Raw genomic sequence first — 15,351 nt, forward strand, 5'->3', positions numbered from 1 at the left:
TGAATGGAAGTGTAGGGCAGTCTGGGGACTTGATGAAGGACTAGTCTTGCAATACCGGCAGTCCCTCCACCAGCAGCAGGGCATCACCTGGGAGGGAGCTTGTTAGAAATGCAGAATCTCGGGCCCCGCAGACTTCTTGGATCAGAATTAGCGTTTTAACAAGGTCCCAGGTGGCTCCCATGAGCCCTGAAGACTGAGAAGTGCTGCTACTGAGGACAGCTTTGCTGAGACAGGAAGCCGAGTAACAGTTTCTGCTCATATTTTATTTGGTGTCTAACACCAAGATGGGGTAAAATGTTTATGTTGTGATGTGGGGGGGGGATGTCTGCTGAATCTGCTGCCTCTCAGTTCTTCTTTGTTTGTTTTTTTTGCGTTTAAGTGAGTGAAAGCTCTCTTCTTTTCCCTGGCTGCCTCTCTCCATGGCCTGTCCTTTCCTCTTCCTTCTGTCCCTCCTCTCCCCTCTCTTGCTGTCTGGCATAGCTGGCGGAGAGACTGAAGCTGTCAGATCCCCTGGTTTTAGAACGCCGCCGCCCTGGAGGCAGGGACCCGGAGCCCGACTGGCTGGTGCAGCTTCGAGGACGGCAGGAGGAGCTGCAGGTGAGTGGGGGGAGCAGGTTAGCTCGCATGTAGGGTCGTGGGGCCCCCGCCACCCGTGAGGCGCTGTCTGACCTGGGAAGGGGTAGCCCTCAGCTCCCCCGCTGCTGCCTCCCTCCTGGGTGGAAACATTTTCCTGCATCGGCCTGTGAGACCGGGGGCCCTCTTCCAAATCCCCCTGCTACCCTTCTGTGGTCCCAGAAGATACATTTTTACGACCATCAAAGCTTCCACTATTCCGTGAAGAACAGTGGATCACAGTGGCCCCGTGTCACTTTCATGTAACGAAGGGCAATTGCTTAAAAGACTTCCGGGCTTTTCCTTTTTTCTTCTACCAATTGATTGCAAAAGCTGCTGGTAGTAATTATAACAGCCATTGGAACAGGGCCGCCTCTGTTTTCTTTGTCCCTCTGACTCTGAGAAAGGGCAGGTAGGTTTTTGAGGCACACACGGCCCTTGCTTCCTCCATGTGCTGTGTGATCTGGGCCCCACAGTTCCGTTCCTTCCTCCCGTCTGGGAGAGGATGGGTCCCCTGGTCCCTGCCTGCTCCAGGCAGAGCTGGGAGGCAGGAAGGGCTGAGGCCGCGCCCCCCTCCTCCAGGGACCCTCCCCCACCAGCCCCTGCATTCAACTGGGGCTCCTTCACCTTGTCACTCCTGAAGTTTATTTTTGACTTAATTTTAACCATGGCTCACTCCTTTTGTTTGTGTTGCCTAAAAGGATTTTACTTTATTTTAATAGCAAAAGGTAGCAGGAGACACAGGGGATCCTCGTTCTGCTCACTCGGCTATTTCGGGAGCCAGGAAAACAACAGGTACCCAAACCAATGAGCTGAGCATGTAAATCGCTGACTCTCGGGATCAGATTACACTAAAGAATGCAATTTAAAACGTACTCATCCTTCCCTTCCTGGAGCACTTTCCTTGCCTGTGTCAATCTGAGCCGGTGGCCCAGGCCCCCTCTGCACACAGCCCTGCCGGCCACAGGTCCCCCTGGCACTTCTGCTTCCACAGTATTAGAGTTTTTGCTTCACATTTGGGTTTTTCTTTTTCTTTTCTTTCTTTTTTTAAATTGAAGTATAGTCAGTTTCTAATGTTGTGTCAATTTCTGGTATATGGCATAATGCCTTAGTCATACATATACATACATACATTCCTTTTTATATTCCTTTCCATTATAGGTTACTACAAAATATTGAATATAGTTAGTTCCCTGTGCTATAAGAGTAGAAAATTGTTGTATCTATTTTATATCTAGTAGTTAGTATCTGTACATTTTGAACTCCCGATTTATCCTTCCCCACACATTTTCCCTCCTGGTAACTTTAAGTTTGTTTACTATGTCTGTGAGTCTGTCTCTGTTTTATAAATAAGTTCATTTGTGTCTTTTTTTTTAGATTCCACATATAAGTGGTATCAGATGGTATTTTTCTTTCTCTTTCTGGCTTACTTCACTTAGAATGACAATCTCCAGGTCCATCCACATTGCTGCAAATGGCATTGTTTTATTCTTTTTTATGGCCGAGTACTATTCCATTGTATAAATATACCACAACTTCTGTATCCAGTCATCTGTCAATGGACATTTAGATTGTTTCCATGTCTTGGCTATCTATCGTATATAGAGCTGCTATGAACATTGGGCTACATGTGTCTTTTCGCACTTTCAGGTTTTAATCTTGTTATGCCATGTTGTTATCTAATTGTTTCCCATGTGTTAGTAACGTCTTCCCAGCTCAATGCATTTCTTGAGGCTGGAGATGGTGGATCATCTGTATTCCCTGTTAGTGGCAGGGACACAGGAAGCACCTTGAGCAGTAACTTGCCACACCCATGCGGAATAGGTTTCAAAGTGTTTTCAGCAGATCTCTCCTTTCTCTCAGGATGCCTGAGTGTTGGGTCGGGCAGACATTATCACCCCAGTTAGCTCTGTGCTCTTTCCCCAAACGAGGCCCCACAGTGGGGTCAGGACAGGGCCTCATCTCTTTACTTCCCACTGCTTCCCAGCCTTCTACGCTTCCCTCAGGGGGTGAGAGAGGGGAGGACAAGGAAGGGCAGGCCTTGGCTTCTCTTCCCCAACTGTGCTGCTAAGTCCTGGAATCTGAGGCTCAAGGGCTGCAGGAGAGCAGGCTTGGGTGTTTCTGAGTGGCTTCTTTGCTAGGAAGTAGCCATGTCTCCTGTCACCTAATCACACTGGTGGGTCAGCCGCCACATCAGTCCCGAGACCTTGGGCCAGCCGTTGGACACGTCCACACCTTGGTCTGGCTCGTCAGCAGAGCCACAATGAGTACCATCAGCGTCCCTGCTTCTTGAAAAGCAGAACCACCGTTTCTGGAGTCTGATTTGGGTTTTAACTGGAAATTTTGTAAGTTTCAAGTACCCAAGTCCATTAGGACATCCTTAAAGGAGAAAGTTTATCCCAAAGCAGAAAAGTGTGGCGTCAAATGAGATGGTAATTTCTGCCCTCCCAACCCACTGGCGGAAGGTTCAGAGGTCATACAAGGTGGTGAGGGAAATGGTTTTGTAAACTCCAAGTCATAAGCGGTGAGAGGTATTAACTGTCACTGCTGTGTCATACTTGTCATCGCATTAATGACAGCTGCATCAAGCAGCTTGTCCTTGTCACTGCTTTCCCAAGAGCACATGGGCAGAAATGTTCCTGGTGTGATTAGTCCTCACAAATGTCACATTTCAGGTCTCACTTCTTCCTCCTTGCCCTGTGTCCTTAGAAAATGCTTTCAACCAGGACCTTTCTGGGTATCAAGGCAACTCAGAAGCTGCTGGGGACCAGTCAGCCCTGTGGCCAACACTGGAACAGATGGGCCCAGGCCGGCCCAGCCCACAGCAGCACCTTCCCCTCCAGCCCGGCTCCTACCCAGCAGGAGGAGGTTCCGAGCAGACAGGGGTCCCGGTGCCTCCTTACTCCATTCTTAAGACCCATCTGCCAGGGACTGGTAGCAGCGTGGCAGTGACAGGGGCTCCTGGAGGAAGGGCCTGGGAGGAAGCCCAGCAGTTATACCTGCGCCCTGGTAAGACCTGGCAGCGAGGTGGGAAGCCTTGGGTGAGGAGGTGTGGAGGGGAGCAAGGAGATGAGCGGGGTGCAGGGACCACTGGGAGGAGGTGGGGTCAGAGGTGTAAAGACCTGGGCAGTGGGCATGCACATGATTGAGGGCCTACTGTGTGTCAGCCCCGGTACTGGGGCTTTGCATACACCCAGGGCCACTGCTCTCCTCCGTGCCAGTCTGCCTCTCTACTGGGAAGAGCATACATAGCATGGCCAGTAGTGGCTGCTCCTACCTGCTCCATGGATTCTGTAGTTCCTGGGAAAGAGGCTGGAGAAGGCAAGAAAATGCCATCTATGTCTAGAGCTGTAGTTTCAGCAAAGTCTTCTTCCGGGGACTACTGGCGGAGGCCGTGCTTCTGTCCTGTCCCATCAAGCCTTGGACGACAGGGCCAAGCCGGGGGGAGCATTACCGAGTGATGCCAGGGAAGGGCTGGAAACCAAACAGAAGGCTCTGCTCTCAGACCTTCTAAGATAAGGCCCTGTCCAAGATGGGAGACTCAGACAGAGCGGAGGTCAGAGAGGATCCTCATGGTCTAGCTCAATGTGACCCTGGTTTCCAGGATTCCTAAGGAACGACCTTGGTTTGGGCTGGAGGTTGGTGAGCAGCCTGTCCTGGGGCGGCTGGAATTGAGAGGGTTATGCAAATAGACTTGGAATTTACCATGATGTACTTGGGCTCAGAGCTCCACCTGCTTGGCGATTAAGATAGCAGACTGTGTCCCCATCATCCTTCTTCAGGAGCAAGGGAAAAGGCACAACCTTACATCACTATTTTTGTTGTGTTTTGTGCCATAGGAGAGAACACGGTGTCTCCAGGAACCTTCCAGCATCCTGATGATCAGAAGGTCGTTTCCAAACCGCAGGTGAGAGGACAAAGGCCGGCACATGGTGGGGGCCCACTCGGAGCTGCGGGTTTTCTCCAATCGCCCTAGTTTCTTATGCAGACTCCTTCCTGTGCTTTGCACCAGCCCTCTCTGCCACCTTGCACCTTATTTCTTTCTATACCAGATCCTGAGAGGTGGGGAGGAGGCTTTGTTCTCATTTATGTTCAGTCCCACCAACCTGTGTCCTCGGGGGCAGCAGGGCTGGTTAGTCCTCTGACGTCCTCTTCTAGCTGTGGCACCGAATGCTGACTATGCCCTGCCCTTGCCCCATCATGGAAGACTCTTGATATTTCTTTCTTTGAATTTTTACCTTGCTTTATTTCCAAAGAGGACCTACGGCAGCTGTGTCTCTTCTCCTCAGGTGGGCTGTCAGATCATGGAGATGACCATGCCTAGTTAGCCATCCATCCATCCAGCTGTTGAATGACCAAATCTCTTCCCCCAACAATGGGCGTTGCTGGTTCCAAACATGAGATGCTCTCTTGCTTTGCCTAGTTGGAGGGTGATATTATAGAACTTTCTCAAGTAGTAACCGGGCGACAGGCCTTAAAACCCTTCCATGATTTACTTTTTTCCCCCTGAAAAACAGAAAGTATCATATAAAGAATCAAACAGAGATCACACATAATCCTACAGTCAGCTGTTTTGGTTTATTTCCTCCCAGTATGTTTTCCGTGTACAGGTTTCCCCTGCTATCTGAAAGCAGAGTGTTCCTATGAAACCTTTCATAAGTGGCGAGAAGTGAAGAAGCAATACCTTAGGACACATCTTTCTAACGATGCACAGAATAGATCGAGATAAAGCATAGGTGCTCACAGACACAGTTCGTAGCTATGGTGACTTGGTGCTGAGATGCTGCGTGGCGTTCCCGGGAAGGAGCTTGGCGGGGCCACTCTCATTGCTCCAGATACATGCTTCTTCTATAGTGACTCCTGCAAAACCAAAGTTGAATGCTGTTTTCTTTTCTTTTTTTTTTTTTTTTTGCCTTTTTTCCCTAAAAGCAAAAATCCTCTTTGGATTTTTTGGGGGTAGCAAAAACAGATACTAATGCAGGTCTTCAGTAAAAGCCAAGTGGCATAATGCTAACTTTCAAAAAGCAGGGGATACCAGTCTGTGTATATATGTGAATATATAAATGTATATACATACACACATATGTGTTTTTAAATGGTTAAGAACATATGGAGATGAAGCTTTATTTCCTATTTAATACTATAAAAAAAGGTTTTCCATGCTATTCCTAGATATGACTTTTAATATGGGTGTGAGAAAATCCGTTGTATGAAAACACCATCATTCATGCATTTATTCATTCACAAATACTGATTTCCTCCGACGTACCTGGCACGGTTATGGGGGCTGGGGAAACACAGGGAACCAGACAAAGCCTACCCTCTGGTGCTTCTATTCAGGAGGTGACTGCAAATAAACCACTCTACGTGTAGGGGATGTTATTTTAGGTGGCGTGGCCAGGGAAGGCATCTCTCAGGGAGGTCACAAGGGAGGGTGGACAGGAGCCAGGTGAGTATTCAGGGAACAAGCATTCATGGCAGAGGGAACAGCAAGAGCAAAGTCCCTGAGATGGGACTGACTTGGTCCAATCAAGGAAGAGCAGGAATCACTGTATCTGGAAGGTAAGGAGCAGCAGGGAGAAGGCTAAGAAGCAAGACCAGAGGTGCAGAGAGATGCAAGGCCATGGAGGGCCTGGTAGGCCCTGTAAGGAGCTCGGATTTTAATTCGTCCTTCCCACATTGTTACCCGCTTCAAGTGTGTCTCTTTTCCTTTCCTTTCTTCCCTACTTTTTCTTGCTACTCTTCTCTCCCCTTCTCATTTATTAAAGACAGTGATGGACAGTCTAGTATATAAGTCCATGTCTATTTCTTGAATTATTCAATTAGGAGAAATTCCAAGAGAGTCAGATTGCTTAGGTTTGAATCTTTACTCTGCCACTTACTAGCTATGTGACCTTAGACAGGTTGCTTAACCTCTCTGTGCCTTAGCGTTCTCATATGTAAAATGGGACAATAATAACAGTACCTACCTCACAGGACAGTTGTAAGGATTTAATGAATCACTATATATGAAGCGTTTATAACACTACTTCTACACTCATTAGAATAAAATTCTACACTCATTAGAATAAAAATATAAAGCTTTTTCTATATTTACCAAAGTATTTTTGAAAAGTTATACCAGTTACATTTTTTTGAGAGTGCAAAACATAAAATAACCTAGGAGGACAAACACTTTATGATTCTACTTATATGAGGCACCTAGAATAGGCAAATTCATAGCGACAAAAAAAGTAGAGGTTACTAGGGGCTGGAGGGACGGGAAAATGAGGAGTTAAGTTTAATGGGGACAGAGCTTTTTTTAAAAATTGAAGTATAGTCATTCATAATGTGTCAATTTCTGGTGTATAGTATGTTTCAGAGGGACAGAGTTTCTGTTGAGGTTAACGAAAAGTTCTGGAAATGGTCATTGGTGATGGTTACACAACATTGTGAATATACTAATACACTGAGTTGCACACTTAAAATGGTTAAATGAATAAACTTTATGCTATGTGCATTTTACCACACATACAAAACTAACATAAGGAGACGGGGGCATCTTTTACTCCCCTCTGGTGCAGTTGTTCAGTTGATCTTGAACAAGTCTGTTAGGAAGCGGGGTCTAGGGTGAGTTAGGTTTGAAGGCTGTCACATTCCCTGTCCTTTGGGCTCCCGGGTCCCTGCGGGGTGTTTGCCGTCTCTCTTCATCTCCAGTGGTGGCAGTCCAGACCCCTGCTCCAGGCCTCGGCGTAGTTCTGGAAATTTGATGTTTTCTGGGAGGTAGCGCAGTGGCGGAAACCCTCAGGATTAGGGATAATCCGAGGACTGGGGTTGGGCAAACCATTTCTCGTGGCTAAGTCCTAGTTCCTCATCAGAAAAATACGATCCTGTAAGGCCACCCGCTCTGATTTACGGAGCAGGTCGGATGCGGGAGTGCACGTCAACATGCCTTTGTCACCTGTCAGGTACTATAAAAATGTTCGTTCTATTTTCTTTACTTCCAGGGGCCGCAGATGTCCAGAGCACGAAGTACTTCCGAGAGTTCCACCGTTTCAGTCAACGAGAATGAGGAGGAGGAGTCCGACGAGGAAGATCAAAAATCTTCCCCCAATCCCGCCCGGAGAGGAAAGCCCGGAGGCGTGGAGGAGAAGGTGGAGGGCCCTGCTCTGCCCGCGGCCCCTCCCTCCCCTGGGCGGAGCAGGGCGGGGAGCCCCGCCTCGCTCGTGGCCCCGCCCCTCCCGTGTCTCCCGCGCCACGTGGGGCGGGTTGGCCTCGAATGCAGACCCCCCCTCCCCCTGCAGAGCTCGGGCTTCGGCTGGTTCAGCTGGTTTCGCTCCAGGCCCGCCACCCACGCGTCCCCCTCTGGAGACGGAGACTCGTCGGACACCCCCGACTCTGAGGTAACCCGTGGGGAGGCCCTTCCCTCGGCGCTCGGCCTCCTGGCGCTGGCACCAGGCTCCGCCCTAGAGGTTTTGTGATGGGGGATTTTGTGGTGGGAAGTAAATTGGTCCAGTGAGGGCAGAGGCAGATGGTGAAAGGTCTTACAAATTAGGGCCTCGAGTTGTACCTCTGGCGGGCCAGCGGCAGTTTGGAGTACTGAGCAGAGGAGTGGCACCCAGAAAACGGAGCTCTGGGGAGAGCCCGCGTCCGGCTGCGGGTGGAGGCGCTGCTGTGGGCGCCCAGGCCGCACGTGGCACGGACCTGCTCGCCCTCGCTGCCCCCTTCTTTCTCCACTCAGCAGGAGACCCCCAGAGCGTCGTCCCCTCCCCAGCCCAGCCCCGGCCTCTCCCTGACACCTCCCCTCGAGCCCCAGCCTCTGCCGGGCACCTGTGACTTCCCCAGGGATGCAGGTACCGCCAAACCCCATGTCCCCCCCGGCCGTCTGTGGTCCTCTCTGTGCCGCCTGGGGCAGGCGGCGGGGGGTGCCTTCTGGGAGTGGGGACTCCTCTGTCCTGAGCAGTCGGGACCCCTCTGACTCCTTGCTTTCCAGGTGGGGGTGAAGTCCGAGGATCAGCGTCCAGTGGGGGGACAGCCGAGGGCTCTGGGAGTGGAGGCTTGTCGGGGCCTGAGGTGAGCTGCCGCCCACTGGGCCCCACCGGAGGCCTGTGTGCACTCTGCCCTTTCATGAGGCTGGAGGTGCCACCCCGTGGGGACCTGACTCCTGGAGATAGGGAGAGAGCTTCTATATTCGTTTGCTAGACCTGCCATAACAAGGTGTCATAGACTGTGCCCTTTGAACAACAGAAACTTGTTTCCTCAGGGTTCTGGAAGCTGGAGATCGCAGAGGAGGGTGGTGGCAGTGTGAGCTTCTCCTGGGGCCTCTCTTCTTAGCTTGGAGATGGCCATCTCCTTCCAGTGTGTTTGCATGGCTTTTCCTCTGCGTGTGTCTGTGTTCACATTTCCTCCTCTTATAGGGACACCAGTCATGTTGAGCCAGGGCCCACTCTACTGAGCTCATTTTATCTTAATTACCTCTTTAATGATCATATCTCTGAATACATTCCAAGGTGCTGGGGTTAGGATTTTAACACATGAAATTTTGGAGGAGGGGTACGAGTTAGCCCGTAACTGCTTCTTGGATGAAGTCTAAAGAACGGCCTCTTTTCCTGTCCCAGTAGGAGCCAGAGCTCACCAGTATCCTTGGCAAGGGCTGTAGTAAACTCTCAATGAATTGTCCACACCAGTATGGATTTCATGCTGATGGCTAAGAAAACATTTTTATTTTTCGTGGCTGGGTTACAGCTCTCTTGCAGTATTTTAGGCCTTTCAAAGAATATGAGATTACTTTTTATGGTGCTATTAGTATAATTTATTGTGGCCTTTTCTTCTCATGTACTCCAGGTGCACCTGCGCCCCTGCGGTGCCACCAAGACCCACAGGCTGGCTGTGCACACTGGAACCATGTTTGTTTGCTCAGGATTCCCTGAGTTCTGCCACATCTGCATCTCTTGACCAGAGCTGGTGCTCAGGGACATTCTGGAATCTGAGAAGCGGAGACTGATAGGATTTTCTGTTATTTTCTATCACAGGGTGTGTCCTCTGAGCTCCACTTCAGCCCTGGCGTTCTGTTCCCTCCTCCCCCCTTGACAGGGTCTGTTCCCCTCTACAATCCATCTCAGGTCCCCCAGGTAAGGAAGCTCTGAGGAAAGGGGGGTTAGGAGGACAGGTTTTGGATTAAGGGGACCCAGGTTTATAACTACTTAGAACAACTTTCTGGCCATGAGTTCCTGAGCAATGACTAACCTCTCCTAAGTCTTGGTTTCTGCATCTGTGAAAGGGGGTTAGTAGTTACTGTCTCACTGGGCAGCTGTGAGGATAAAATGTGCCTGGCACACAGAAAACACTCGATCAATGTTATTATGATTAATCCTGCTCTTGATCTTTCAGAAGTCTTGAGACTCCAGAGAGACAATTGGTGTTGGTGTCAGTGGTGTGGCTGCACCATCACTGTGTTCTGAGGGTGAGGGGATTGTTGCACACTTTGAGACTGATCACTCTAAGGCATCCTTGGCTTCCCTTCTTTATAAAATCAAATGTCTTTCTCTGTGTTTGAGGTGAAGGTGTTTGTGGAAGTGAATAATAAGAACACCACTGTGGGAAGCCAGAGGCAGCTGCAGGGCTCTAGACTCTCAGGAAGTCCGAGCTCAGCCCGGCCAGCCAGCCCTGGGTGGCGTCATGCCTGGGGCTATAATCTGGTTCCCCGTTTGGTTTGGTTTTTTCCAGCTCTCCACGGCTACCAGCCTGAACCGGCCAAATCGCCTAGCTCAGCGCCGCTATCCAGCCCAGCCGTGATGAGAGTGCCTACCCATCCCAGGCTGGTCTCCCTGAAGCACAATTTTCCTGTTGCTCTCCTTTCTTAATCTCCCAGTCCCTCTGCCATGTTGGTGCTCCCAAGGAGGTTGTGCTAGCCCATTGCCTCCGCTGGGCGTGGAGAAGGCAAGGGGACGGGGTCTCCCAGGACACAGCTCCATTCAGTCTTTTAAGATTTGCTTCAGCATGATGGTGGAAATGACTTTCTCGATGGAAAAACTGGGTGTAGCTGCAGGCGGGAGGGGAGCTGAATGCCATGGGGACAGTACTTAGGATGTAGCTTCGGACCCTCAGGGAAGTCAGGCCCTAAGAATCCCACTGCTGGAATCAACCATGACACCTCTGGGCTCGGCAGGAAGCTCGGCAGCCGGAGATTACTCGGGGAGGGCCACTCCACTCAGGGCTCTAGACTAATTTTGACTCCTTCCCCAGCCTTAGTTACAGACCAATTCCTGGTTCTAGTTAGCCAAAGATTTTTATACAGAAACTTGATCATCGCTTCCCATCGTTAATTCCCTGTTGGGTGACATTTCGGCAGTTTCCCTCTTGGTTTGAGTTCTGTGCACATTTTTTTTTTTATGTGGTTCAGACTAATTATATTTCTCTCACTTTCTTAGCTGGTCCTATTTTTTTTCACATTCTGGCATCTGGCTATCAAGTTAGATGGCTGTAGGCATCATATTGTCATGGTAACTACTGAACCTAATGATGCCGATGGATGGAACATCAGTGTAACAAAGAATGGAAAATGTGTCCTAAAAATTCACCCCTTCCCTGAAAGAGGAAGGATGAGTGCCTGAGACTGTTAATACCTCCTTCCCTCCCTCGGGCCTTTGCAAATTGATGTTCGGAGGGTCACTGGAGCCAGAGGGAGGAGGGAGATGTCCTGGAAATTTCCATTTCTCCTTTCAAACCCCCAATAAGAATGACTCTTGCTGTTTGTCAGATTTGCTGAAAATTGCTCCTCACAAAGAACATTTTTTGGGTATGTAATTGCACATACAGGCTTTGCGCTCTAATGTACTGTGGTTCTGATGTTGATAGCCATTAAACCAGATAACTTTACAGCAGATGCTGGTCTCTGGCTGGTTTTTCCAGAGGGAGAAAGCACACGCTGAGTGGTCTCTACCCTGAAGTCTTTCTAATAACAGCTTCATTGTGTGATGAGGTGCAAACAGCTGGAAAAAGCCCTTTGTTAAGGAAGAATCTAGCCACGGACAGTTCCTCTTAACTTCCAAGTCTACTGTCATTTTTTTCAATTAAGAAAATATGGACAAAATCTCCTCGGATGCAAATGAGCCCCTCCGTTCACTCAACATTGCATATTCTCTTCTCTAAACAGTTTATCCATCTCTCAGATTAAGTTAGGGAATGAACGCAGAGGCATTTTGCACCTAGAGGTCCCTCAGTACGTGCTGTTCCCTTTTTCCCCAGAAAGACTGCAGCCCCTCAGTAGTGGACACCCAGTGGTGGTACCATGCCAGTCGTTAGTGAGTTTCGTAGGACCAAATTGTTTTAGACTTGAATCCTGGCTCACCCACAGTTCACCTTGTAGTCCTGGGCAGGGTTATCTAAATGCCTTGTGCTTTAGTTCCCTCACCTACAAAATGAGAATGATAATTACAGTAGGACCTACCACATAGGAATAGTGCAAGAATTAAATGAGTCAGGCTCTTAAAATGTACCTAGTATGTGCTAAGTATTATATGTGTGTGTTTTAAAAAAAAAAAGCATTATTAGTATACAATCTAGTAAGTATTGACTGTCTTGTTGCCTACCAGATTAAACTCTGGAGTTTTCACTCTTGGTACAGTATGTGATGGGAAGAATAATTTAAGACTACTTCTCAATACGTGTTCTTAAGACTAAGCCAGTTTCTCTTCCTGTATCCCATCTGCCACCAACGTTAGGCCACGTGGCTTCGTGCCTCTGGGAGCAGTGATGCAGGGGAAGTCCTACCCCATAAAAAGAAACACTTGCCAGGAGGAGAGTGAGGACCAAAGAGGAAGGCAATGACGTCAGCTGCCTGTGTCCTCACTTCCTTTGGGATTATTCGTGGAAAACAGGTGACGAGAGTGTCAGCTCAGCAAGCCCTGAGCGGAGTTACTTCCCAGGCGAAGGAACGTCTGCAGCAGCGGACACACGTTCTGAGGGGGGAGGTCAGCGGGTTTTGTGCACTAGGACGGGAGGAGGCATGGTATTTATACTAATTCCTGGTTGAAAGCGTGCACTCTGGCAAAGTCAGAAGGCGTCCGTTCATTGTGCACGGCTGGTTAAAACAATCCTGTTGTTCATGGGTCAGGAAAGAGCCCTGGGTTGGGCCCAGTGAGGGTCTGAGGAACCCGGGTCCCTGAGAGTTCTTGGTTGTTTATCAGCTTTCTCAAGTGGTGGTGATGGTGGTGGGGTCGCAAGAGATCATGACGGCTTTACAGCTTCAGCAGTTAAACCCAGTTGTGGTGAAACAAAGCACGTGCAGCTGTTAAGAGGAAAAGACTTTTTTCCTCCTTTGCAAGGTGGAAGCTTGGGGAGTGGAACAGGTTATGCTAGAAATACACCGCTAGGAAAGGGGGGCCTGACAACACTGGGATCGTGGCCCCTTCTGCATTCATAGCCCCCGAGAGGCCGCGAGCCTCTGCAGGCAGAGGAGAGGCTGGCTTTGGCTCGGGGGCGTAGCGGCTTGGCCGTGGGGATGACCGTGTAGTCTGGTGTACGTGCACTTTTGCAGGGATTTTTGCACAATGTCCCAAAAGGCCACAAGGGACCAGTTGTGCCCCAGCCGGTGCCAGGTCAGGACTAGGCCAGACCAACCACCTGCGAGGAACAGAGCCGACCGTGTCAGCCCTAGGCCTTCTCTTCCATCACCAGAAGCCATTCGGGGGAGAGAAAATTAACAGAATGGTCTCTCTTAAAAAAAAAAAAAAAGGAATGACCAAAAGACACTGTTTAAAAGGGAAGAGATAAGATATTATTAATAGGCAAGTTTGTTTCTCCCCCTACTTCTCAATGGGGTCTGAGCTTGGAGGAAGAATCATTATAGGAAATAGAGCAGCTACATTTTCCTTAAAAAACTGAGTGGTAATGTGCAAATTTGCGATCCTGCTATATACATATAATTTCATATTTATATGGAAACATTTAAACCTAATGTTCAGTAATTTGGAAGAGAACAAACCGTTAAATTCCATTTAAGTGTCTTTATCACATATCACCATTCCTGCCTTCTGTCTAATCCCCTTTTATGGCTGTAAAACTGCAAACAAGCCTTGATTCCTTTGTCACCTCTACACACTCCTCTTTCAGCCCGAACTCAAGCTTCAGGTCACTCAGGATCAAAGTCTCTGCTAGCTTTTCTTTCTTTACCCCAGAAATCGTCTTTCTCTTTGGTTTCTTCCTCTGAGCCACCAAGAAGACGAGTAAGAGACTGCAGCCACCTCTTCACTAAAATCAGAATGTCTGCTTGCTGAGGGGGAAACGTGCAAAACACTCTTGCGCTTGAAAAGAATGCTAGGTGTGTAATTTGGGTCTCTCCGCTCCCAGGGGTTTCTCTGACGCTCCCCCTGCAGCGAGTGGAACGGAAGTGCCTTTTCTCCTCTTGGCCACTGTTAGCTGCAGATTGCATGTGGCATGATCTGCGCGTAATAGGATGTTAGCTGCTTACCTGAAGTTGCCTCAAACACAGCCTCCAACACTTCCTGCCCTTGTGAAGCACTTACCCCAGGCACCATTCACTCAGATCCTCCAGAAACGATCCTTAATGAGGTTTAAAGTTATTTCGAATGAGGATTAAGAGCATATTAAACTATTTTCATTGCAGTCTCACTAAGTAGAGGAATCTGCTTCCCATGCTATCTTCCTTGTTATATGTATGTCCAGGTAGTGGTACTTGGCGGGACCCAGGTCAACAGCAGTGCAGCTCCAACTTGATTGATCCAGGCAAACTGCGATGCTTTCCTGGCTCTTGAATGTGCGATGCTTTCCTGGTCTTCATCCATTTTAGAGAGAGCCAATTAAGTTTCCCGTTTTAAAAGCATCTCAAGAGAGGAGGATTCCATGGCTTCCCTTGAGGTTTCAGCCTAGGGTTTCACACTCTCAACATTAGGAAGCTATTCCTAATACTTTATGCCCAAATCACTCATGTGGCTCTTTAAGACTCTCAGCTGGTCCTCGGCGGAGATGGGGAACAGCTGCTCACCACCACCTGTGCGTGGAACTCTTCTGCATCCTGGAAGCCCATTAAATCATGTCTCCGCTTGTGAAACGAAGGCTTACAAAATGGGGTTTTCTTCACTGGAGTTGGGGGTGAAACCAGCTAGATGCTTGGAATCTTTTGGTAGCCATGGTGACCAGACATTCTGAATTTCAATCATAACAGTGATATGTTTATTGAGTACTTACTTTGTATCAGGCACTGTGATATACGTTCTATGAAGTGTATGTTAGTATTGCAAAGTTTTATAGATGGGGAATCTGAAAACTCAAGAGAGATATTAAGCAATTTGTCCAAGGTCACACAGCTAGTGGGGATGGAGCTGGGATTCGAATTGGGGGAATCTGGCCTCAGAATCTGGGCTTTTAGCCACATTGTTCCCAGACACGTGTACATTTATTTGTTCACTTATTCATCAAATAATTAATTAATTCATCAAATATTAATTCATCAAATATGCGCCAGGCATTGCATACCTTTCCCAGCAAGATGGTCTTCACATTTAAAATACTCTAGTGAGGGAGACAGATATATGGACACAGAAATTACTGTCTAATATGAAAACCATCATACTTAAGAATACATTTGAAAAAGTAGTACCTTGCTATCCCTTGATAATATAGGGGTTTCATCTATTTATGTAATTTGGGGGCTAATATGTAATATGTTCAAATTGTACCAACTCTTGAAGGTAAAGATCCAGGTTAAGTTTGTTGCTAGCATGTAGGATAGCAAATTTA

General features: G+C 48.5%; 1 protein-coding gene across 1 annotated transcript in view; it reads left to right on the forward strand.

Moving 5' to 3' along the window:
• Positions 1–11,474, forward strand: part of SEC16B (SEC16 homolog B, endoplasmic reticulum export factor) — a 52,703-nt gene extending 41,229 nt beyond the window's left edge. Inside the window, exons 17-26 of the mRNA XM_072946059.1 lie at positions 481–597; positions 1,335–1,407; positions 3,322–3,621; positions 4,452–4,519; positions 7,599–7,745; positions 7,896–7,994; positions 8,333–8,444; positions 8,585–8,664; positions 9,624–9,722; positions 10,318–11,474. Coding sequence (XP_072802160.1) covers positions 481–597; positions 1,335–1,407; positions 3,322–3,621; positions 4,452–4,519; positions 7,599–7,745; positions 7,896–7,994; positions 8,333–8,444; positions 8,585–8,664; positions 9,624–9,722; positions 10,318–10,386 — 1,164 coding nt within the window. The 3' untranslated portion in view covers positions 10,387–11,474. The remainder of the gene's footprint in view (positions 1–480; positions 598–1,334; positions 1,408–3,321; positions 3,622–4,451; positions 4,520–7,598; positions 7,746–7,895; positions 7,995–8,332; positions 8,445–8,584; positions 8,665–9,623; positions 9,723–10,317) is intronic.
• Positions 11,475–15,351: the final 3,877 nt, after the last annotated feature.

The sequence above is a fragment of the Vicugna pacos genome, chromosome 21 (assembly GCF_048564905.1).
Source record: "Vicugna pacos chromosome 21, VicPac4, whole genome shotgun sequence".
In the NCBI taxonomy this organism is placed as follows: domain Eukaryota; kingdom Metazoa; phylum Chordata; class Mammalia; order Artiodactyla; family Camelidae; genus Vicugna; species Vicugna pacos.